The sequence below is a fragment of the Garra rufa genome, chromosome 15, assembly GCF_049309525.1.
Source record: "Garra rufa chromosome 15, GarRuf1.0, whole genome shotgun sequence".
Classification (NCBI taxonomy): Eukaryota; Metazoa; Chordata; class Actinopteri; order Cypriniformes; family Cyprinidae; genus Garra; species Garra rufa.
Window position 1 is genome coordinate 43,823,427 of NC_133375.1, and position 26,821 is coordinate 43,850,247.

Genomic DNA, 26,821 nt, shown 5'->3' on the forward strand with positions numbered 1-26,821 from the left:
TATTTGTTTATCACCATTTCATATGAACATTTCTTTATAACTTTTGACCTCAAGGTGGCATTTAATGAAATTAGGGTTAGGGTTAGGCCAAACCATTGAGAAGTTATAAGCAAAAAAAAAGCCATTTTTCATATCTCCTGGCCACTAGGTGGCACTGTACCAAAACACTGCAGGTAGCCTCAGGTCATGCTTATTATAACACACACCAAGTTTGGTCTCAATACACCAAACCGTTGCAGAGATATAGCCTCACATGCATTTTTGCGTGCTTTTCGTAGAATTCGTTTGCGCGTTATTCGAGAATGGTTTGACTAATCAACTTGAATTCTATAACTTTTTGCCAGCATGGTCTGAAGATGATCTGAGCCAATTTTGTTGAAAATCAGACAAACCATCTAGGACAAGTTTGAAAAAGTAGGTTAGAAATAGAAAACAACAACCACGATTTTTGAATTTTTTAGCATTAAGAAAGTGAAATTTGGACAAGTGGTGGCGCTACAGAGTTTGAGTTAGAGACTCCAAACTGGCTATGGTTAATATCGAGACTGTCCTCTATTAGTGTGCCAAATTTCACAACTTTACGGCATAGACTCAAGAGCGGAAGAAGAATAATAAGAACACTAATGGATACAATCGTTGCCGTCACACCTGCGGTGCTTGGCCCCTAATTCTAATAATACTGAAATTTTTAATGCTATTTCAAAAACAGTACTCAGATTTAGTTGGGACGTTTGGGAAACATGAAGCACTACATCTTTACGGAGTAATGCTTGTGTGTTTTCATGGTTGAAAAGCAGCCACATTCCCAGGAACTCTGAATAAATTCAAAAGAGTTTGAATAGGAGCAGATTAGAGGAAACTGTACGCCACCTTATTAAAACGCCATAAACACACAGGCACACTATGTGAATATAATTTGTAACATTATAGATGTCTTTACTGTCACTTTTGATTATGTTAATGTATCCTTGATGAGTAAAAAGTTTTTTTTTTACTTTTTAAAAATGTTCGCACTGAAGACTGTAGTAATGATGCTGAAAATTCAGATTTGATCACAGAAATAAATTACATTTTAACAGATATTCACATAGAAAACAGCTATTTTAAATAGTAATGTTTCACAATTTTTCCTGTATTTTTTATTAAAAACATGTAGCCTTGGTGAGTAAAACCACAAACTTACCACAAACTTTTAAATATTTGTTTATCACCGTGTCATATGAACATTTCCTTATAACTTTTGACCACAAGGTAGCGCTTAATGAATTTTTTGGCCAAACCATTGAGAAGTTATAAGCAAAAATAGCAATTTTTCATATCTTCTGGCCACTAGGTGGCACTGTGCCAAAACACTGCAGGTAGACTCAAGGCATGCTTATTATAACACACACCAAGTTTGGTCTCAATACACCAAACCGTTGCGCAGATATAGCCTCACATCCATTGTTGCGTGCTCTTCGTAGAATTCGTTTACGCGTTATTCGAGAACGGTTTGACTAATCAACTTGAATTCTATAAATTTTTGCCAGCATGAGCTGAAGATGATCTGAGCCAATTTTGGAGAAAATTTAACAAACCATCTAGGACAAGTTTGAAAAAGTAAGTTAGAAATAGAAAAAAGCAACAACTAAATTACGATTTTTGAATTTTTTAACATAAAGAAGGTGAAACTTTGAACAAGTGGTGGCGCTAGAGAGTTTGAGTTAGAGACTCCAAACTTGCTATGGTTAATGTTGAGACTGTCCTCTATCAGTGTGCCAAATTTTACAACTTTCCCGCAAGCTGTTCTATGGGCTGCCATAGACTCAAGAGTGGAAGAAGAATAATAAGAACGCTAACGGATACAATCGGTGCTATCGCAGCTACGGTGCTTGGCCCCTAATTATAATAGTACTGAAGTTTTGAATGCTATTTCAAAAAAAGTACTCAGATTTAGTTGGGACGTTTGGGAAACATGAAGCACAACATCTTTACGGAGTAATGCTTGTGTGTTTTCATGGTTGAAAAGCAGCTACATTCCCAGGAACTCTGAATAAATTCAAAAGAGTTTGAATAGGAGCAGATTAGAGGAAACTGTACGCCACCTTATTAAAACGCCATAAACACACAGGCACACTATGTGAATATAATTTGTAACATTATAGATGTCTTTACTGTCACTTTTGATTGTTAATGTATCCTTGATGAGTAAAAAGTTTTTTTTTTTTACTTTTTAAAAATGTTCTCACTGAAGACTGTAGTAATGATGCTGAAAATTCAGATTTGATCACAGAAATAAATTACATTTTAACAGATATTCACATAGAAAACAGCTATTTTAAATAGTAATATTTCACAATTTTTCCTGTATTTTTTATTAAAAACATGCAGCCTTGGTGAGTAAAACCACAAACTTTCAAATATTTGTTTATCAGCGTGTCATATGAACATTTCTTTATAACTTTTGACCACAAGGTAGCGCTTAATGAATTTTTTGGCCAAACCATTGAGAAGTTATAAGCAAAAATAGCAATTTTTCATATCTTCTGGCCACTAGGTGGCACTGTGCCAAAACACTGCAGGTAGACTCAAGGCATGCTTATTATAACACACACCAAGTTTGGTCTCAATACACCAAACCGTTGCGCAGATATAGCCTCACATCCATTGTTGCGTGCTCTTCGTAGAATTCGTTTACGCGTTATTCGAGAACGGTTTGACTAATCAACTTGAATTCTATAAATTTTTGCCAGCATGAGCTGAAGATGATCTGAGCCAATTTTGGAGAAAATTTAACAAACCATCTAGGACAAGTTTGAAAAAGTAAGTTAGAAATAGAAAAAAGCAACAACTAAATTACGATTTTTGAATTTTTTAACATAAAGAAGGTGAAACTTTGAACAAGTGGTGGCGCTAGAGAGTTTGAGTTAGAGACTCCAAACTTGCTATGGTTAATGTTGAGACTGTCCTCTATCAGTGTGCCAAATTTTACAACTTTCCCGCAAGCTGTTCTATGGGCTGCCATAGACTCAAGAGTGGAAGAAGAATAATAAGAACGCTAACGGATACAATCGGTGCTATCGCAGCTACGGTGCTTGGCCCCTAATTATAATAGTACTGAAGTTTTGAATGCTATTTCAAAAAAAGTACTCAGATTTAGTTGGGACGTTTGGGAAACATGAAGCACAACATCTTTACGGAGTAATGCTTGTGTGTTTTCATGGTTGAAAAGCAGCCACATTCCCAGGAACTCTGAATAAATTCAAAAGAGTTTGAATAGGAGCAGATTAGAGGAAACTGTACGCCACCTTATTAAAACGCCATAAACACACAGGCACACTATGTGAATATAATTTGTAACATTATAGATGTCTTTACTGTCACTTTTGATTGTTAATGTATCCTTGATGAGTAAAAAGTTTTTTTTTTTACTTTTTAAAAATGTTCTCACTGAAGACTGTAGTAATGATGCTGAAAATTCAGATTTGATCACAGAAATAAATTACATTTTAACAGATATTCACATAGAAAACAGCTATTTTAAATAGTAATATTTCACAATTTTTCCTGTATTTTTTATTAAAAACATGCAGCCTTGGTGAGTAAAACCACAAACTTACCACAGACTTTTAAATATTTGTTTATCACCGTGTCATATGAACATTTCTTTATAACTTTTGACCACGAGGTGGCACTTAATGAAATTTTTGGCAAAACCATTGAGAAGTTATAAGCAAAAATAGCCAATTTTCATATCTTCTGGCCACTAAGTGACACTGTGCTAAAACACTGCAGGTAGCCTCAGGTCATGCTTATTATAACACACACCAAGTTTGGTCTCAATACACCAAACCATTGCGCAGATATAGCCTCACATCCATTTTTGCGTGCTTTTTGTAGAATTTGTTTACGCGTTATTCGAGAACGTTTTGACTAATCAACTTGAATTCTATAACTTTTTGTCAGCATGAGCTGAAGATGATCTGAGCCAATTTTGGTGAAAATCAAACAAACCATCTAGGACAAGTTTGAAAAAGTAAGTTAGAAATAGAAAAAAACAACAACCACGATTTTTGAATTTTTTAGCATTAAGAAAGTGAAATTTGGACAAGAGACTCCAAACTTGCTATGGTTAATGTTGAGACTGTCCTCTATCAGTGTGCCAAATTTTACAACTTTCCCGCAAGCTGTTCTATGGGCTGTCATAGACTCAAGAGTGGAAGAAGAATAATAAGAACGCTAACGGATACAATCGGTGCCATCGCAGCTACGGTGCTTGGCCCCTAATTATAATAGTACTGAAGTTTTGAATGCTATTTCAAAAAAAGTACTCAGATTTAGTTGGGACGTTTGGGAAACATGAAGCACAACATCTTTACGGAGTAATGCTTGTGTGTTTTCATGGTTGAAAAGCAGCCACATTCCCAGGAACTCTGAATGAATGCAAGAGTTTGAATAGGAGCAGATTAGAGGAAATTGTGCGGCACCTTATTAAAACGCCATAAACACATACACATTATTACCCATATGCTGATTTACAGGAAAAAAACATGCTGATATCACACCCATTTGATTGCTTATTTTTAGTAGCAGGGCATGAATCTCTTCAAAATTCACTGGAAAATGACATATTTCTTAACAACTGCTCCAAATTCCTGATTTTGGGCCTTTTGACACAATCTCCAGACAAGCAGCAACATTTACACAATGTGTTTTGTCTTGTGGGATTGTAGGATTGTGAGGCCGCAGGCAGAGGAAAGGAAACGCCGATGTAGTGAAGAAACGCTCCACATAAAGGTGCATAATGATAGCAGACGGGCGGTTTGTTTGAGCTGGAAGCGGATCGATAACTGTTGTGTAATTCGTGAGATGAAACAAAGACACATTGATTTGCTGCTCAAGAAACATTTATGATTATCATCAATGTTGAAAACAGTTGTGCTGCCCAGTATTTTTGTGGAAACTGTGATGCATTTTAGTTTCCAGGATTCACAGATGAATAGAAAGTTCGAAAGAACAGCATTTGTTTTAAATAGAAATCTTTTGTAACATCATGTTTTTACTGTCACTTATGATCAATTTAATGCATCCTTAATGAATAAAAGTTATCAAGCTATATCTAAACTATTTTCAACAATTTTCTTGAGCAGCAAATCAGCATATTATGATTTCTGAAGGATCATGTGACACTGAAGACTGCAGTAATGATGCTGAAAATCCAGCTTTGATCACAGAAATAAATTATATTTTAACAGATATTCACACAGAAACAGCTATTTTGAATTAAAATAATATTTCAGTATTTTTACTGTATTTTAGTTTAAATAAAAAAAGCTTAGGTGAGCAGAAGACAAAGACACAGCCAAAAAAAAGATTTCACATGATCTTTCAGAAATTATCCTAATATGCTGATTTGTTGCTCAAGAAACATCTCTGATTATTATCAATGTTGAAAACAGTTGTGCTGCCCAATATTTTTGAGGAAACTGATGCTTTTTATTTCTCAGGATTTACAGATGAATAGAAAGAACAGCATTTATTCGAAAAAGAAATCTTTTTTTAAACATTATAAACACTTTTGATCAATTTAATGCATCCTTAATGAATTTCTTCTTTTAAAAAACAATTTCAGAAAATCAGTTTGTTTAGCAGCAAATCAGCATATTAGAATGCTTTCTGAAGGATCCTGTTGAAAACAGCCACCCAATGTTTTTGTGTTGATTTATAGATGAACAGAAAGTTCAAAAGAATAGCATTTATTGGAAATAGAAATCTTTTTGAACATTATAAATGCTTTACTGTCACTTTTTATCAATTTAACGCATCCTTGATGAATAAAACTATTAATTCCTTTTTAATCAACTGTATTTAACATTAATAATAATCAGAAATGTTTCTTAAGCAGCAAAGCAGCATATTACATTTATTTAAAGGATCATGTGACACTAAAGACTAAAGTAATGATGCTGAAAATTCAGCATTTCATTGCAGAAATAAATTAAATTTGTACAGATATTCACACAGAAACAGCTATTTGAATTCTAATAATATTTCAGTATTTTTACCGTATTTTTGATTAAAAAAAAAAGCAGCCTTGGTAAGCAGACAAGACTTCCAGACTGATAGTGTAAATCCTTTTATTCCACTACATACAGTAAGAAAGGACTGAGACTAAATATAAGAGTATTTTCACTGTTTATTTATACTGTTCAGATTTACAGGGCGTTGAAAAAGAATCCAAATAATATTAACACACAAACCTTTATCTCAATGGACCCAACCAAAGACAATAAACATGACAAACAATGCTCTCCTTCTGGAGGATGGCTGTCACTGGGCCGCACTGACCGACTGTTTGTTCAGACGCTCCTTCTGGTTTTTCTCCTTCGTCTCTCTTTCTCTCTGAATGAGCTGCTGGCGTTCGGCCTCCCAGTCGCTCACCTTTTTCTGATATTCAGAGATATCTGCGTCTTCACAGGTCACCAGCGTCTGCTGTGTAAGAGCGGATACGAGAGACTCCAGACTCCTCGAGTCGATCTTCTCCTGGGACACGAGTCGCTCCTTCAGCTCCTACCAAAACATTGAGTTTACACATTAATCGTAAAATGCCTTTCTATGATTTAATTCTGATGCTTGTGATGTAAATCACTGAGATCTTTATTACAGTACAGCAGATACTTAAATATAATGATGTAAATATCAGTGGTCGCTCTATATCTCCAATAATACATCTTAGTAAAATGAGATTGAAATGATCCAAACATATAATCCAATGCAATCCACTGATGATTCAAAGATGAACAAATAAACGTTCCTCAAAAGATGTGAGGCATGGAAATTTCCAATCTGAATAAAATAATTTGTGATCCACGCTCCTAATTTTCATTCTAAATCAAACGATTCATGGTCCATGCTCCAAATTTCCAAACTGAATCAAATGATTCACAATCTGCACTCCGAATTTCCAATCTAAATCAAATGATTCACAATCTGCACTCCAAATTTCCAATCTGAATCTAACGATTCATGGTCCATGCTCCGAATTACCAATCTGAATCAAATGATTGGCGGTCCATGCTCCAAATTTCCTATCTGAATCAAATGATTTACAATCCGCGCTGCGAATATCCAATCTAAATCACATAATTCACAATCAACGCTTCAAATTTCCAAACTGAATCAAATGATTCACAATCTGCACTCCGAATTTCAGATCTAAATCAAATGATTCAATCAATGCTCCAAATTTCCAAACTGAATCAAATGATTCACAATCCGCACTGCGAATTTCAGATCTAAATCACATAATTCACAATCAACGCTTCAAATTTCCAAACTGAATCAAATGATTCACAATCCGCACTGCGAATTTCCAATCTAAATCACATAATTCACAATCAACGTTTCAAATTTCCAAACTGAATCAAATGATTCACAATCTGCACTCCGAATTTCAGATCTAAATCAAATGATTCATAATCAATGCTCCAAATTTCCAAACTGAATCAAATGATTCACAATCTGCACTCCGAATTTCAGATCTAAATCAAATGATTCATAATCAATGCTCCAAATTTCCAAACTGAATCAAATGATTCACAATCTGCACTCCGAATTTCAGATCTAAATCAAATGATTCATAATCAATGCTCCAAATTTCCAAACTGAATCAAATGATTCACAATCCGCACTGCAAATTTCCAATCTAAATCACATAATTCACAATCAACGCTTCAAAATTCCTATCTGAATCAAATGATTCACAATCCGCACTGCGAATTTCCAATCTAAATCACATAATTCACAATCAACGCTTCAAAATTCCAAACTGAATCAAATGATTCACAATCTGCACTCAGAATTTCAGATCTAAATCAAATGATTCGCAATCAATGCTCCAAATTTCCAAACTGAATCAAATGATTCACAATCCGCACTGCAAATTTCCAATCTAAATCACATAATTCACAATCAACGCTTCAAAATTCCAAACTGAATCAAATGATTCACAATCTGCACTCCGAATTTTAGATCTAAATCAAATGATCCACAATCAATGCTCCGAATTTCCAAACTGAATCAAATGATTTGTGATCCACGCTCCTAATTTTCATTCTAAATCAAATGGTTCATGGTCCATGGTCCATGCTCCAAATTTTCAATCTGAATCAAATGATTCGCGATCCACTCTCCGAATATTCATCCTAAATCAAATGATTCAAGGTCCATGCTTTGAATTTTTAATCTGAATCTAACAATTCATGGTCCATGCTCCGAATTACCAATCTGAATCAAATGATTGGCGGTCCATGCTCCGAATTTCAGATCTAAATCAAATGATCCACAATCAGTGCTCCAAATTTCCAAACTGAATCAAATGATTCACAATCTGCACTCCGAATTTCCAATCTAAATCAAATGATTCACAATCTGCACTCCAAATTTTCAATCTGAATCAAATGATTCGCGATCCACTCTCCGAATATTCATCCTAAATCAAATGATTCAAGGTCCATTCTTTGAATTTCCAATCTGAATCTAACGATTCATGGTCCATGCTCCGAATTACCAATCTGAATCAAATGATTGGCGGTCCATGCTCCAAATTTCCTATCTGAATCAAATGATTTACAATCCGCGCTGCGAATATCCAATCTAAATCACATAATTCACAATCAACGCTTCAAATTTCCAAACTGAATCAAATGATTCACAATCTGCACTCCGAATTTCAGATCTAAATCAAATGATTCAATCAATGCTCAAAATTTCCAAACTGAATCAAATGATTCACAATCCGCACTGTGAATTTCCAATCTAAATCACATAATTCACAATCAACGCTTCAAAATTCCAAACTGAATCAAATGATTCACAATCCGCACTGCGAATTTCAGATCTAAATCAAATGATTCATAATCAATGCTCCAAATTTCCAAACTGAATCAAATGATTCACAATCCGCACTGCAAATTTCCAATCTAAATCACATAATTCACAATCAACGCTTCAAAATTCCAAACTGAATCAAATGATTCACAATCTGCACTCCGAATTTCAGATCTAAATCAAATGATCCACAATCAATGCTCCGAATTTCCAAACTGAATCAAATGATTTGTGATCCACGCTCCTAATTTTCATTCTAAATCAAATGGTTCATGGTCCATGCTCCATGCTCCAAATTTTCAATCTGAATCAAATGATTCGCGATCCACTCTCCGAATATTCATCCTAAATCAAATGATTCAAGGTCCATGCTTTGAATTTCCAATCTGAATCTAACAATTCATGGTCCATGCTCCGAATTACCAATCTGAATCAAATGATTGGCGGTCCATGCTCCAAATTTCCTATCTGAATCAAATGATTTACAATCCGCGCTGCGAATATCCAATCTAAATCACATAATTCACAATCAACGCTTCAAATTTCCAAACTGAATCAAATGATTCACAATCTGCACTCCGAATTTCAGATCTAAATCAAATGATTCAATCAATGCTCAAAATTTCCAAACTGAATCAAATGATTCACAATCCGCACTGCGAATTTCCAATCTAAATCACATAATTCACAATCAACGCTTTAAAATTCCAAACTGAATCAAATGATTCACAATCTGCACTCCGATTTTCAGATCTAAATCAAATGATCCACAATCAATGCTCCGAATTTCCAAACTGAATCAAATGATTCGTGATCCACGCTCCTAATTTTCATTCTAAATCAAATGGTTCATAGTCCATGCTCCAAATTTCCAATCTGAATCAAATGATTCGCGATCCACTCTCCGAATATTCATCCTAAATCAAATGATTCAAGGTCCATGCTTTGAATTTCCAATCTGAATCTAACAATTCATGGTCCATGCTCCGAATTACCAATCTGAATCAAATGATTGGCGGTCCATGCTCCGAATTTCAGATCTAAATCAAATGATCCACAATCGGTGCTCCAAATTTCCAAACTGAATCAAATGATTCACAATCTGCACTCCGAATTTCCAATCTAAATCAAATGATTCACAATCCACACTCCAAATTTTCAAACTGAATCAAATTATTTGCGATCTGCATTCCAAATTTCTGGTCATGAATTAAAAGTACAAAGGCAGGATTCGTAAAGAAAAATGTGTGAGGATTTCGACATAAGCCAAGAGGAGACTGGTTTTCCTTTGCTCCTGTAAACAAAACATTGGTTGTCACAAGACTTAAAGGCACATCTTACCTCATCTGCCTGGAGCTGCTTGGGTGTACGACAGTTTGCGCAAGCTAAATTAAAGTGATTATTACATTTTAAATATGGATATTTTTCTTACAAAAATGCATCGATTCGCAACTAGGAGGCCTTTATTCACCCCCCGGAGCTGAGTGAGGCACTTTTTATTATGGATGGATGCACTTTATTGGACTTGATTTGGACTGCTAAAGAGAAACACCCACCAATGCTATTCTAAAGCTTGGAAATGCCAGGATAATCTTTAATGTAACTCTAGTTGCATTCGTCTGAAAGAAGGAAGTCATATACACCTGATACCTAAAGGGTAAATAAATCATGGACTGATTTTCATTTTTGGTTGAACTAATCCTTTAATATATGAGAATACTAACCTTAAAGCGGTTCATGTACTCTGACAGTTTCTGTCTCTCCAGCTCATCTTCCTCATCCAGCATCGTGTCAGTGTCGTTCTGTCCATCAGAGATCACTGAGAGCTCCTGCAATATCTTCTCTACATGATCCAGCTGAAAGCCACAGAGATGCTTTAACCCTCAACAATTCAATTACACTGCATTACACTTTTTTCTTTTACAAATCCACTTAAAGCCATTGTCAGAGCATTCAAGGTATAAATTTATCAGTAGCTACATGTGCTTGCTGGGAATTAGAATTTATGACTTGCAAGTAGCAACATGTTTTGCCAGTTCTCAAAAATTAAAATGTGCTGAAAATCTACTCATCCTCAGGCCATCCAAGATTTGGATGAGGTTGTTTGTTCATCAGATTTGTATAAATGTGTCATTCCATCACTGTCTCACTAATGGATCCTCTGCAGTGAATGGGTGCCGTCAGAATGAGATTCCAAACAGCTGTTAAAACATTACAATAATCCACAAGTAATCCACACCACTCCAGTCCATCAGTTAACATCTTGAGAAGACAAAGCTGAAATGAATCCATTATTAAGTCTATAATAAATAATAAAAATCCATCTCCTGTTGTCTCTCACATCAAAATCCTGCCACATATTTCTTTAGAGCTGTTTTGGACTGGTTTGGTTTGTAAACGGTGCTTGATCTGTGCAGATTTCTCTCCTGATTCAGACCAGACCTTTTTTTTTATACTAGGGGAAGCGTTATTATGGACTTGTATTTCAGTTAAAATGTCTTAATTATGAATTTGTTTCAGCTTTTGTCTTCTCAAGACGTTAACTGCAGGGTTCGTACAGATATTGTAAAATGAAATTCCCATTCCAATCTGAATCAAATGATCAAATGATGAAATCATTCAATCATTCAATTTGAATCATTCAATTCATGAAATGATTCACGACATTTCCAATCTGAATCAAATGATTTGCAATCCGCACTCAGAAGTTCTGATCTAAATCAAATGATTCACGATCCACGCTCCGAATTTAAGATCTAAATCAAATGATTTGCAATCCTCGCTCCGAAGTTCCAATCTGAATCAAATTATTCGCACTCCAAATTTACAATCTAAATCAAATGATTTGCAATCCTCGCTCCGAATTTACAATCTGAATCAAATAATTTGGGCTCCGAATTTCCAATCTGAATCATATGATTTGCGCTCCGAATTTCCAATCTGAATCAAATTATTTGCACTCCGAATTTCCAATTTAAATCAAATGATTTGCAATCCTCGCTCCGAATTTCCAATCTGAATCAAATTATTCGCACTCCAAATTTACAATCTAAATCAAATGATTTGCAATCCTCGCTCCGAATTTCCAATCTGAATCAAATAATTTGGGCTCCGAATTTCCAATCTGAATCATAGGATTTGCGCTCCGAATTTCCAATCTGAATCATATGATTTGCGCTCCGAATTTCCAATCTGAATCAAATGATTCGTGATCCACACTCCGAATTTCCAATCTGAATCAAATGATTCTCGATCCACACTCCGAATTTCCAATCTGAATCAAATGATTCGCGATCCACACTCCGAATTTCCAATCTGAATCATATGATTTGCGCTCCGAATTTCCAATCTGAATCAAATGATTCGTGATCCACACTCCGAATTTCCAATCTGAATCAAATGAATTGTGCTCCACACTCTGAATTTCCAATCTGAATCAAATGTTTCGTGATCCACACTCCGAATTTCCAATCTGAATCAAATGATTCGCGATCCACACTCCGAATTTCCAATCTGAATCAAATGATTCGCGATCCACACTCCGAATTTCCAATCTGAATCAAATGATTCGCGATCCACACTCCGAATTTCCAATCTGAATCAAATGATTCGCGATCCACACTCCGAATTTCCAATCTGAATATGATTTGCGCTCCGAATTTCCAATCTGAATCAAATGATTCGTGATCCACACTCTGAATTTCCAATCTGAATCAAATGATTCGCACTCCAAATTTACAATCTGAATCAAATGATTCACGATCCGCGCTCTGAATCCTGATCTGAATAAAGATTTGCGAACCATCATTTCAGATTAGGACTCGAAACGTGAATTATTTGATTTAGATCAGAACTTTGCGTATCACAAATCGCGTATTGTGAATCATATGATTTTAATTAATTAAATTTGCAAAATGATTCACAACCCCTTTTTGATCTAAAACAAATGATTTGTGATTCGTGATCCGATTAGAGCGCTTCGAAACGGTGAATCATGTTGTGACGCAATGGTTTAATTGATTCAGAGTTTAGAAAAGCTCAGTTTTACTCATTATTACATTATTACTTGCTTTTTAAAATCTTTACAAGTGACGTTGAAATTCGAAATTGATCTGGTTTTTGCTAGTGAATCGCTTGAAATGAATGATCAACACTGAATCAAATTGAATGGTGTGAAAAGATATGCGCTTATTTATTAAAACACTTATTTCATAGATGCATTGTCTTTTAATAATTCAAGCATTTCAAATATCTGTTTAGGAATATTGCTTTTTTCAAGGCCTTAAATTTCAAAAAGTCAAATTCAAGTAATTCACTTTAAACACCTTGTATGAACCCTGTTAACTGATGGACTGGAGTGGTGTGGATTATTGTGATGTTTTTATCAGCTGTTTGGACTCTCATTCTGCAGAGCATCCATTAATGAGACAGTGATGGAATAACGCATCTCTACAAACCTGATGAAGAAACAAACTCATGCTAACTTTGGATGACCTGAGGATGAGCACATTTTTATTTTGGGGTGAATTATTTATTTATTTATTGTGCTCAGTGATCTCAAAGATTTACTTCAAAAACATTATTCATGTTGTTTCTCTTTAAACGAATCCCTTTGGTAAGACCTCATTATAGTCAATTAGTTATCTCTATAAATACTCACAACTTCCGCAGATAACTTCACATCTCTGTAGTCACACACAGCGTTCATGACGGCAAGGGCTCGCCCAAGATAACCGGGGGCCCAGATCAGGGGCATCTCGTGAAAAACGGCGTGAATTCCTCTGGACAGCTCCACTTTACCTGAAGACACGATCAGGAGATGAGACTAATGTTCAGATAAAGCAGATTAAAGACGAATTCAAGAATCTGACAACGTGCAAAACGACTTGTTTGCAAAATAACAACTAGTTAACAAATTGGAATACTATTATAGTTTTTAAATATTCTGAATCAGGTTTTTTTTTTTCATTTGTATCTTCTTTTTAATTGTTTTCCATTAGAATTTTAGTTTAAGTAATTTCGCTATGTGTTTTTGTCATTTTAGTAGTAATTCAGTTTCAGTTTACTACAAAAACCCTTACGCAGACACTTCATATTTAATAGTTTTTGATAATTGATTTATTTTATTTAATGATTATTTATTAATTGCAATTAACACATTTTCAAAAAAAAAAAAAAAAAATTCCAACTGATTTGTTAAAGGATTAGTTCACTTCCAGAACTAAAAATTTACATATAATTTACCCTCTTGTCATCCAAGATGTTCATGTCTTTCTTTCTTTAGTTGATAAGAAATTATGTTTTTTTTTTTGTTGAGGAAAACATTCCAGAAATGTGTCTCTATATAATGGACTTCTTTGGTGTCTGTGAGTTTGAACTTCCAAAATGCAGTTTAAATGCAGCTTCAAAGAGATCTAAACTATCCCAGCTGAGGAAGACGGGTCTTATCTAGCAAAACCATCAGTTACTTTCTAAAAAAAAATTACAATTTATTAACCTTAAATGCTCCTCTTGTCTAGCTCTGCGATGCGCACTCTTTCGACCCCGATTTTCTATTTAAGAACTACAATTGAGAGCATATACAAACAAAAATCGTATTTTTTTTTTAATGCAAAAAAAATTTATTGACATAATATGTAACCCTGGACCACAAAACCAGTCATAAGGTTAAATTTGACAAAACTGAGATTTATACAATAAATAAGCTTTCTATTGATGTATGGTTTGTTAGGATAGGACAATATTTGGCCGAGATACATCTATTTAAAAATCTGGAATCTGAGGATGCAAAAAAATCAAAAAGACTGAGAAAATCACCTTTAAAGTTTCAAATTAGGTTCTTAACAATGCATATTACAAATCAAAAATTACATTTTGATATGTTTACAGTAGGAATTTTACAAAAATTCTTCATGGAACATGATCTTTACTTAATTTCTTAATGTTTTTTGGCATAAAAGAAAAATCAAAAATTTTGACCCATGCAATGTATTTTTGGCTATTGCTACAAATATACCCCAGCGAATTCCCCCAATCTTGACTAAGTTACAGATACTCTCTATAAATGCATTTCCACTGCAAAATTTCAAATGCCTAAATAATTTGATCAAATTAATGTTTTAAATATGTTTTAAACATGCACAAAAAAAAAGTTGGGGAAAATGCAGTGACGTATTTAAATATGAAACCAAACAACCAGTAGGGGGCTGGCAAATGGCTCTTTTGTGAATGGGTTTTTGAATCATTGACTTCATTCACATGGATAAATTCAGTAACGAAACACATGGAGACACACAGCACTTCTGCTATGGCTTTGACTGAAACTATTTTCATCAGCAAAATTATAAGTCACTTCCGTTTAACTTCTTGTTTATTGAACTACTATTTAGGGGTGTGCGATATGACGATTTTTGATCGTGAACGATTAAAATGTTTCCACGATCTGCTTTTGAAAAAAGCACTGTTCTGTAATGCGCTTCATGAGCTAAAAAGCCAGCCAAAAAGGGCACGATTACTGGACTAAGCTGTCTTTCGAGTCTGGTTTGCTAACACTGTCAAAAACACACAAGGATTACATATAAACACAATTGGTTGTGTCTTAAGTGAAAGCAAACAGTTAAGAGAAAAATGGATGCGCGCCTGTATATTAGAAGTGTGCAGCTCTTAAAGCGACAGAACTAAACATGCTGCCGATTGTCATTATAAGGACATTAAAAAGTTCACCCAAAAACATTTAACTTTATGCATTTTTGTGTATTTCTTTATTGTATTTAAACGATCAGTTATTTTTGTTGTAAGAAAATAGTTAAACCGGTTATACTGTATTATGCAAATGAATTTTTAATATCTCGACAATACCGTATTCCGTAATAAAAGCTGTTTTTTTATTTTTATATAAAATTATGGCATGCAGTTGCTTCAACAAATGGTGTAAAGCTATTTAAAACATCAATCAATATAAATTGTGATAATTGCAATTACAGTTTCAAGGGAATAATCAACAATTATGATTTTTGTCATAATCGTGCAGCCCTATGATATATATAATTTAAAATTTTTTTTTTTTTTTTACAAAATAACCAAACCTTATTCCTTGTCTGGGATCGTTTAAAGCCCTTTGAAGCTGCACTGAAACTGCATTTTGGAAGTTCAAACCACTATATGGAGAGAAATCCTAAAATGTTCTTTTCTGAAAAAACTGACTGAAAACAACTTCTTTGTTCTGGAGGTGAAATAATCCTTTAAGGTGTTTTTATGCAATAGGCGTTTTGAGCACTCTGAAAAAGTGAATAAATGTTACAAATAGGGCTGGGACACGATTAATCGCATCCAAAATAAAAGTTTATGTTAACATACTAAATGTGTGTTTACTGTGTATATTTATTATGTATATATAAATACACACACATACATGTAAAGCCTTTAAAAAATACTTATATGTGTGGATAGTTATTTTTGTATTTAATTTAGATTATATATAGAATTATAAATATTTTATTTATTTTAATTTAATTTTTATTTTCAGTTTTCTTTAATATACATGTTTGTGTGTGTATTTATACATACATTATATATACACACAGTACACACACATACAGTATGCAATCATAAACTTTTATTTTGGATGCGATTAATCGCGATTAATCGTTTCCCAGCCCTAGTTACAAAGCAACAAGCTTATTTTATTCAAAGTCAAAAAGCTTAGTTTCGCCCATCACTAAAGCATACACACCAATAAGAGCGAATCCCAAAAGCTGAGCGCTGAAGCCGACAGAGTTCTCCTGCTTCAGTCCAGCCAACATCAGAGACGCTCCCATGTTCCTCTCTTCCTGCCACTGAACATACAGTACAACACAAACACTCAACATTTTACTATTTCAACACAGACTTGATCCGGCTGATTTCAGACCTTACACGCTGATCTACTTACACTGAGTTCAGGTTTGGTTGCCAGATATTTGCTGAGAGCATAAAGTGATAGTATCTGTGTGGAGATTCGCTCAAACGATTCCTGAAGCATCACTTCCTCCACCACCGAACAAGCTCCTGGATTGAACACATAACAGGGGATTTATGTGAAAAATAAAAGACTTTTTATGACTGTGTTTGTCTTATCCAAACACAGTGCCTTTTTTCGTTTTTTTCACATTTTGTTTTGTTGCAGCATTATGTTAAACTGCTTCAACTGCATCAATTTACACTCCATACACCATAATAATGACAAAGCAAAAACCAGATTTGCTAATTTTACAAATTAATTAAAAATAAAACACTGAAATAAGTAGATTGCATAAGTATTCATACCCTTAACTCAGTCCATAGTTGAAGCACCTTTACAGCCTCAAGTGTTTTTGGGTCTGATGTGAGCATCTTTGCACATCTGCATTTGGCAATTATCTGCCATTCTTTGCCTCACCTTCTCACCTCTCAAGCTCTGACAGCTTGGACATTTTCTAGAGTCCTAGTTGTTCCAATCGTCTTCCATTATGGAGAATGCTTCTGTCAACCTTCAATGCAGCAGATTTGTTTCTGAACTCTTCTCTAGATCATCGCCTTAACGCAAGTCTGTCACTGAGCTCTACAGGCAGTTATCTTGGTTTTTGCTCTGATCTGCATTTTCAGCTGTTAGACCTTTTCTGAGAGGTGTGTGTCTTTCTTAATCAGACTCATTCAAATGAATTTGCCACAGTTTAACTCCACTCCAAGTCTACAGTCGTGGCCAAAAGTTTTGAGAATGACACAAATATTAGTTTTCACAAAGTTTGCTGCTCAACTGCTTTTAGATCTTTGTTTCAGTTGTTTCTGTGATGTACTGAAATATAATCACAAGCACTTCATACGTTTCAAAGGCTTTTATCGGCAATTACATGACATTTATGCAAAGAGTCAGTATTTGCAGTGTTGGCTCTTCTTTTTCAGGACCTCTGCAATTGGACTGGGCATGCTCTCATTCAACTTCTGGGCCAAATCCTGACTGATAGCAACCCATTCTTTCATAATCACTTAATTAGTGGGGTTTTGTTTGTCCACCCGCCTCTTGAGGATTGACCACAAGTTCTCAATGGGATTAAGATCTGGGGAGTTTCCAGGCCATGGACCCAAAACTTCAACGTTTTGGTCCCCGAGCCACTTAGTTATCACTTTTGCCTTATGGCATGGTGCTCCATCGTGCTGGAAAATGCATTGTTCTTCACCAAACTGTTGTTGGATTGTTGGAAGAAGTTGCTGTTGGAGGGTGTTTTGGAACCATTCTTTATTCATGGCTGTGTTTTTGGGCAAAATTGTGAGTGAGCCCACTCCCTTGGATGAGAAGCAAACCCCACACATGAATGGTCTCAGGATGCTTTACTGTTGGCATGACACAGGACTGATGGTAGCGCTCACCTTTTCTTCTCCGGACAAGCCTTTTTCCAGATGCCCCAAACAATCGGAAAGAGGCTTCATCGGAGAATATGACTTTGCCCCAGTCCTCAGCAGTCCATTCGCCATACTTTTAGCAGAAGATCAATATGTCCCTGATGTTTTTTTTGGAGAGAAGTGGCTTCTTTGCTGCCCTTCTTGACACCAGGCCATCTTCCAAAAGTCTTGTCCTCACTGTGTGTTCAGATGCAGATTCAATCCTCTTTAGGAGACCATCCTGGCGCTTGCTGGACTTTCTTGGACGCCCTGAAGCCTTCTTAACAAGAATTGAACCTCTTTCCTTGAAGTTCTTGATGATCCTATAAATTGTTGATTTAGGTGCAATCTTAGTAGCCACAATATCCTTGCCTGTGAAGCCATTTTTATGCAACGCAACGATGGCTGCACGCATTTCTTTGCAGGTCCCCATGGTTAACAATGGAAGAACAATGATTTCAAGCATCAGCCTCCTTTTAACATGTCAAGTCTGCCATTCTAACCCAATCAGCCTGATATAATGATCTCCAGCCTTGTGCTCGTCAACATTCTCACCTGAGTTAACAAGACGATTACTGAAATGATCTCAGCAGGTCCTTTAATGACAGCAATGAAATGCAGTGGGATTAAGTTAATTTTCATGGCAAAGAAGGACTATGCAATTCATCTGATCACTCTTCATGACATTCTGGAGTATAGGCAAATTGCTATTATAAAAACTTAAGCAGCAACTTTTCCAATTTCCGATATTTATGTAATTCTCAAAACTTTTGGCCACGACTGTAGTAACATCTAGAAGCAATATGAATGCTCCGAGCTAAATTTCCAGTGTCCCAGAAAAGGGTACGAATACTTATGCAACGGGATCTTTTCAGTTTTTTATTTCTAATAAATTTGCAAAGTTGTTGCAAACCTGTTTTGTGCTTTGTCATTATGGAGTATGAGATGTAGAAAAAAAGTAATTTAAAGCAGTTTAACATAATTCTGCAACAAAACGTGAAAAAAATGAATACTTTTGCAAGGCACTGTATCTAGTTGGTCATTGGATGATGAACAGCATTACAAACCTTTGAAGTCTTTGTCTTTTATAAAGGAGTCAATCAGAAGATTTAAGGTGAAGTCATCAGGAAACATGCCGAACTGAACCTACACAACAATAAAATATTTTTGTGAAACCAGTCTAGTAAAAACGCCTGAAACTGCTAGAAATAAATGTGTTTTTTTTTTAAGTTTGCATGCCTGTAACTCAAGAAGTATTAAAGATATTTGAATGTCCTTTTAGATATTGGGTCTTAACCAACTTTTCTTATGCCATTTTTATTTTTAATGCACTGTGAGTTTCGGTTCTAGAGATATTGGAACTTCAATATGGCTCCGGGAGTAAATCGTTAAAATGCTCATTTCCAATGGTCAAAAACTAAATGTGGGTCAGTTAAAAAAAAAAAATACGATAGCACTTTTATTTTAAAGAGAAATGTCTGAAGAACAAATAAGATTAAAACTGGAGATGTATCTCGTTTCTTTCTGTCAAGACAACTGCATTGAACATACCAGTCTGAGTGCCATAAATATTCTTTTGCCAAAGTTTGCGTGCTTATAACTCAGGAAGTATTAAAGATATCACAATATGATTTTAGATTGTACTTGTTAATAAACTTTTCTTGTGGAATATTAATTTTCAAGGTCCTACATCATTCTCTCATGTTGGTGACGTTGTATACAGCTGACAATTATTTCATTTAAAGAATAACATCTAAAAAACAAATACTGCTGAGATTATAATTGTATCTTGTTTATTTCGATCAAAACAATTGCATAGAACATCTCTGTCTGAGTGTTAAAAGAGCACTGAAATGGTCAAGTTGAGGCAGATTACCTTGCTCTCTGTAGTGCATTTATTTAGTTTCAGGCATATTTGGAAGAAGGAATTTTATTCATTTTAACAGTTTCTGAAGCTACCAAGAGTTTAAACACGCAGTGTTTAAAACAAATCCCACGCCTCAGACAAAAGTGTGGTTGCTTTCAAACTTGAAAAGTGCTGTTTCCCCATTTTTAAATGGTCACCATTGGCACATAATGCAACAAAGACTGCTAACGTCAACATATTTTACTAATAGAGCTACTAATCTCTGTGTATAAATAACAATATGACACTGCCATCTTTCTGAAGTCATTTTTACCCCCTTGTAACTTGACTCTGAATCTCAGGTGTAAATTGGCATTTTGACCTCCCTCTACAAAACAGTGGATCACTCAGTAAATATTCATCCATGACATTTAATAATTTGGCTTTCATCACTATACATGTCTATCTTTCCTCAGAATAAATATTAGCAAAATATAAAATTTGAGGCGGGGAAGTTTTTGAAATTTGGTTGATTTGACACAGAATGAGCCAGATGCTCTCATTTACAGTTAATGATTAAGATTTTAATGTTTTTAAAAGAAGTCTCTCCTGCTCACCAAGGCTGCATTTAATTGATTAAAAATACTGTAAAAATGTGAAATATTATTAGAATTTAAAATAGCTGTTTTCTAAGTGAATATCTGTTAAAATGTAATTTATTTCTGTGATCAAAGCTGAATTTTCAGCATCATTACTGCAGTCTTCAGTGTCACATGATCCTTCAGAAATCATTCTAATATACTGATTTGCTGCTCAACAAACATTTCTGATTATTAGCAATGTTGAAAACAGTATTGCTGCACAGCATTTTTGCGGAAACCCTCATACATTTTATTTTTCAAGATTCACAAATGAATAGAAAGTACAAAATAACAGCATTTATTTGAAATAGAAAACTTTTGAAACATTATAAATGTCTTTACTGTCACTTTTGATTATTTTAATGCATCCTTGATGAGTTTAAGTATTAATTTCTTTTTTTTTTCTCTCTTTTAATAATCAGAAATATTTCTTGAGCAGCAAATCAGCATATTAGAATGATTTCTGAAGGATCATGTGACACTGAAGACTGCAGTAATGATGCTGAAAATGCAGCTTTGATCACAGAAATAAATTACATTTTAACAGATATTCATATAGAAGACAGCTATTTTAAATTCTAATAATATTTCACATTTTTACAGTATTTTTAATTAATTAGTGTCACATGATCCTTCAGAAATCATTGTAATATGCCGATTTGCTGCTCAAGAAATATTTCTGATTATTAAAAGTAAGAAATTAGTACTTAATCTCATCAAGGATGCATTCAAATAATGAAATGTGACATTAAAGACATTTTTAATGTTCCAAAAGATTACTATTTCAATTAAACGCTGTTCTTTTGTACTTTCTGTTCATTTGTGAATCCTGAAAAACAAAATCTATGAGGGTTTCCACAAAAATACAATCAGAAATGTTTCTTAAGCAGCAAATCAGCATTAGAATGATTTCTGAAGGATCATGTGACAATGAAGACTAAATTAATTTAGCTTTAACACATATTTTAACAGATATTCACTTAGAACACAAGCTATTTTTAAATTGCAAGAATATTTTACAGTATTTTTGATCAAATAAATGCATTTCAAAAACAACAAAAATTGTACTTATTTAATCTGACATCTTCCAAACCTTGTTCTTGAGCGAGTAAAGGGCTTTATCTCTGGCTCCGTATTTAAGACAGTGCCGGATCCAGCTGTGAATGGTCCAGTCCCGAAGATACCAGCAATTTGGACTATGACGAAACCTGAGGAGATCAACACTTGAACTAAACCACTTTATTTACACTTGAACTCATCCAACAGAACTGCATGTGAGTCAATGCTATAACGTGACATATTTATAGACTCATAGTTATACTTACTTATACAGGTAATATTGTGCTTGATCGACTTCCTCTTTTGAGGATAAATTATCTATGAACTAAACAAAATGTGCAAATGTTAAAACATTCAATTTATTCACAGTCTCACAAATTAATACCAGGTTTATGTGAAATAACACATGAAAACTCGCCAGAAAAATGCAGGAGCAGATTGATTAAGCTATTGCATTGTTATAAAATATACGTCCCTGGAACACAAAACCAGTCATAAGAGTCCATTTTTTTTCAAAACTGAGATTTATACATCTAAATGAACTGAATAAATAAGCTTACTATTAATCATTCATGTATGGTTTGTTAGGATAGGACAATATTTGGTCGAAATACAACTATTTGAAAATCTGAAATCTGAGGACGCAAAAAAATCTAAACATCGCCTTTTAAGTTATTTTTAGCAATGCATTTTACTAATCAAAAATTACGTTTTGATATACACTGCTGCTCAAAAGTTTGGGATCAGTACGACTTGTAATGTTTGTTTAAAGAAGTCTCTTCTGCTCATCAATGCTGCATTTATTTGATCAAAAATACAGAAAAAAAAATGTTATTACAATCTAAAATAATGAAAAAATATGATTTATTTCTGTGATGCAAAGCTGAATTTTTATCAGCTGTTACTCCAGTCTTCAGTGTCACATGATCCTTCAGAAATTATTCTAATATACTGATTTATTATTAGCATTATCAATGTTGGAAACTGTTTTTTTTTTTTGGAACCTGTGATTCTTTTTTTTTAGGATTCTTTGATTAATAACAAGTCAAAATGAACAACATTTATTTAAAATATAAATCTTTTCTAATAATGTAAATCTATGCTATCACGTTTTGTTCATTTCCAAAAAAAATACTAATACTAAAAAAAAAAAAAATAATAATAAAAATGTACTGACCCTAAACTTTTGGGCCCAGTTTCACAGACGGGGCTTAGACTAAGCCAGGTTTAGGCCATAGTTCAATTAGGACATTTAAGTCATTTTTATAAACATGCTTAGAAAAAAACATTACTGGTGTGCATCTTGAGACAAAACAAAGGCACTGATATATTTTAAGATCAATCAGTGCAATTTTGTTTCAGTTGAAACAGCTCAGACTTACATTTTAGTCTAGGACTAGGCTTAAGCCTTGTCTGTGAAACCGGGGGTTGGAGTATATTGTTAGAAAACCTTTATATTTTAAATAAATGCTGTTCTTTTTAACCTTTTATTGATCAAAGAATCCTGAAAAAAATTATCACAGGTTCCAAAAAAATATTAAGCAGCACAACTGTTTCCAACATTGAGAATTTGTAATAATAAATCAGCATAATAGAATCTTTGACTAGAGTAATGATGCTGAAAATTCAGCTTTGATCACAGAAATAAACTACATTTTAAATATATGTTTACAAAGAAAAACATTTATTTTAAATTAAAATAATATTTCAGAATATTACAGTTTTTTCTGTATTTTTGATCAAATATATGCAACCTTGATGGGCATAAGAAATCACCCCTAAACTTTTGAACAGTAGTGTGTATATTAGAAAACCATTTTTATTTTAAATAAATTCTGTTATTTTTAACCTTTTATTGACCAAACAATCCTGAAAAAAGGATCCCAAAAAATAACACTGATAATAAATCAGTATATTAGAATGATTTCTGAAGGATCATGTGACACTGCAGACTGGAGTAATGATGCTGAAAATTCAGCTTTGAAATCACAGGAATAAGTAAAATTTTAAAATATATTCACATAGAGAACAGTTATTTTAAATTGAAACAATACTACACAATATTACAGTTTTTTTCTGTATTTTTGATCAAATAAATGCAGCCTTGATGAGCAGAAGAAACGTCTTACTGATCCCAAACTTTTGAGCGGCAGAGTGTTTTCTTGATATCCTAATGATTATTGGCATGAAAAGAAAAAGTTATCATTTTGAGTGCGACTTAAGACTGGTTTTGTGCTCCAGGGTCACATATAATAAATTCATATGCACTTGCATACAGAAGCAACAGAGCACTTCATGTGGATGGATTTTAAATACAGTGTACAATAATACATTTATATAATCTCTCACCCTGGCGATGACCAAAGAGCTGACAGGAAACTTTCTCTCATATGTTCTGTCCATCAGAGACGCCAGTTGACCTGCAGAAGAAAATGGGAAGAAACAAACATGTAGGCACCAAAGACACAAGCAGGCTTTGAAATAAAGGCAGAATTAAAACAGACAGAATTCACTGCGGTTTCAGAGCAATGCTGCCCCCTGGACAAACACTGCAGCTTCATCTCACCCAGGTCTTGTGGATCTTTCTGTCTCTGCTCCCATACTGCAGGATCTGTGTACGCCGATGACAGCAAACATCGTCTGGCTGAAAGAAAACAAACTGATATCGATGCTGTTTTCTGTTTATGCATGAACAGAATTTCACCAAATATTATTTGTAGCTACTGCCATCCACTTTTGATATCAAATCGCTTTCAAGTTCTATAAACAGCTTGTAAACAATGTCACAACTTTTTGATTCAACTTGAAAAATAGCTTTTTTTACAGCAAAATCTTGAAATATTTTTACTATCTAAAATAACTGTTTTCTATTTGAATATATTTTAAAATATAATTTATTTCTGTGATCAAAGCTGAATTTTCAGCACCATTACTGCAGTCTTCAGTGTCACATGATGCTTCAGAAATCATTCTAATATGCTGATTTGCATCTCAACAAACATTTCTGATTATTATCATTATTATTAGCAATATTCAAAACAGTTGAGTACATGTTTTTCAGAAAGATCCTAAGATCAGCATTCATCTGAAATAAAACGCTTTAGTAACATTTTATTTAGCAATGCTTTAAATTGTTCAAAAGTGTTCATAAAGACGTTTATAAGATTACAAAAATATATATTTTATCAATTCATCAAAGAAACCTGAAAAAAAAAATCTACTCAGCTGTTTTCAACATAATAATTATAATAATAAATGTTTTTGAGCAGCAATTCAGAACATTAGAATGATTTCTAAAGGATAATGTGACACTGAAGACTGGAATAATAATGCTAAAGATTCAGCTTTGAAATCACAGGAATAAATTTAAAAAAAAAAATAATATATATATATATATATATATATATATATATATATATATATATATATATATAATTTTTTTTTTTTTTTTTATATAATTTAAAAATATATTCAAATAAAAAAAACAGTTATTTTACATAGTAAAAATATTTTAAAATGTTACTGTTTTTGCTGTATTTTTGTATTACCTACCCTGAAGAAATCTGTCACGGAAATAATTTATATTACAGTTTTTATTAATTTATTATTATGTATAGATTTATTTTCTACAGTGATTAAATGTTTATATATTTTAAAAATTGCATTGGAGTTGAAATATCACTAAAAAGTTGATATAAAACGTCCTTATTTGTCACTTAAATGTTTAGAAATCAGTGTTGATTATTATATCTAAAATTAATAGAAATTGAATTTGGACTTTGCTGTTAATATTAACCTTTAATATTGCAGACAGTAACGTAAAAAATGGCAAGGTATTGAAACTGACATCTAATGTAGATCATCATATATTTCCATATATCGATATGGAATCAAATCGAAATCGATTAAGAATGATTATATGCATACGCAGAAATATAATTACAAACCATTTTAGTGAAGCACCTAACTATAAACATGAATTACTAAACTATGTTTAAGTAAATATAGCGAATATTTTTTTTTTCCAAAGTACTGGTTAAAAAGAAAGCTGATTAGTAAAAACCAACTGTGTTTAATTTTAATTAAAAACTCGTCAAACTCAGACCATCGTGAACGCGCGTCATTCACCTCTCATTCACCTCCTCGCGCGGCTACATTACAGATCACAGCTATTCGCTTCTGTATTGATCCTGATATGATTTCAGCATGACAGCGTTATTATCATCAATAAATATTGACACTTACCGATCGATCTGTAACTGACACATTTGGAAAAGGTTTGTACAGGAGACAAACAGCGCTGCAGTATGGAGGCCGCCATCTTGAGACTGAACCATCCAGCGCGAGGAGGGGGGAGTTTCACAAAGAATCACTACCTTTTGGAATCGCTTGGATTATGAAATATATCCAAGTTATATCCAGTTAATATTAGAATTTCAAATAAGATAGACAAGATTTGTTAGCTATATAGAAAACATATCGTCTATATTGTAATACAGTATAGAGTTACAAACCCTGTGAGTCTACAATGGTACAGTCTGAGCTTGACCTGTTAAGTGAGTTTAATAGCGACGCTCAAAATATTTTTTTAATATAAATTAACGACTAAATTAACGAATATTTGCGCTTAAATACTGCAAAAAGTGAAATGCCTCATGGTTCACATGGTGTGATTGTAGGTAAGTCCGATAGATGGCGCTCTGATCTCATAAACAAATGATTGACAGCTACTGATTTCAGTGTTTACAGAAATTAATTGAGAATTAATTGAAATACACTTAAAAAATTAATTTTAATTTTTTAATTTAAATAATAAATCTCTTAAAACAGACCATATGAAGTAAATATAGGCTAGATCTGAAGTGCATGTGGGAAAAGTAGACAAAGTAAACAAAAAAAGGGTAAAAAATGACTTATAAAAAAAATCTCATGCTGGAAATGAAGTAGTGTTTCTGCAGACATTTGGTCTAAACATCCTCAGAGGAACTGACTGCTTTTACAAACGACAGAA

The 26,821-nt window shown here is 33.8% G+C and overlaps 1 protein-coding gene across 1 annotated transcript; it reads right to left on the reverse strand.

The window, feature by feature from the left end:
- Positions 1 to 6,157: 6,157 nt before the first annotated feature.
- LOC141286735 (small ribosomal subunit protein mS27-like) lies at positions 6,158 to 26,131 on the reverse strand. The gene is made up of 11 exons (XM_073818838.1): positions 26,056 to 26,131; positions 24,377 to 24,454; positions 24,160 to 24,230; positions 22,077 to 22,135; positions 21,845 to 21,959; positions 19,332 to 19,410; positions 16,799 to 16,914; positions 16,601 to 16,703; positions 13,529 to 13,668; positions 10,593 to 10,724; positions 6,158 to 6,549 (listed from the first exon to the last, which is right to left on the reverse strand). The coding sequence occupies exons 1-11, from the start codon at positions 26,129 to 26,131 to the stop codon at positions 6,310 to 6,312; spliced, it is 1,209 nt and encodes a 402-aa protein (XP_073674939.1). The 3' UTR covers positions 6,158 to 6,309.
- Between the last annotated feature and the right edge of the window lie 690 nt (positions 26,132 to 26,821).

Excerpts from the sequence above, each read along its gene's own strand:
- LOC141286735 (XM_073818838.1), bottom strand. The coding sequence starts at position 26,131 with ATGGCGGCCTCCATACTGCAGCGCTGTTTGTCTCCTGTACAAACCTTT. Across the intron at positions 16,915-19,331 it reads AAAAGACAAAGACTTCAAAG|GAGCTTGTTCGGTGGTGGAG; the intron begins GTTTGTAATGCT and ends TGTTCAATCCAG. Across the intron at positions 10,725-13,528 it reads TGAAGTTATCTGCGGAAGTT|CTGGATCATGTAGAGAAGAT; the intron begins GTGAGTATTTAT and ends TGTGGCTTTCAG.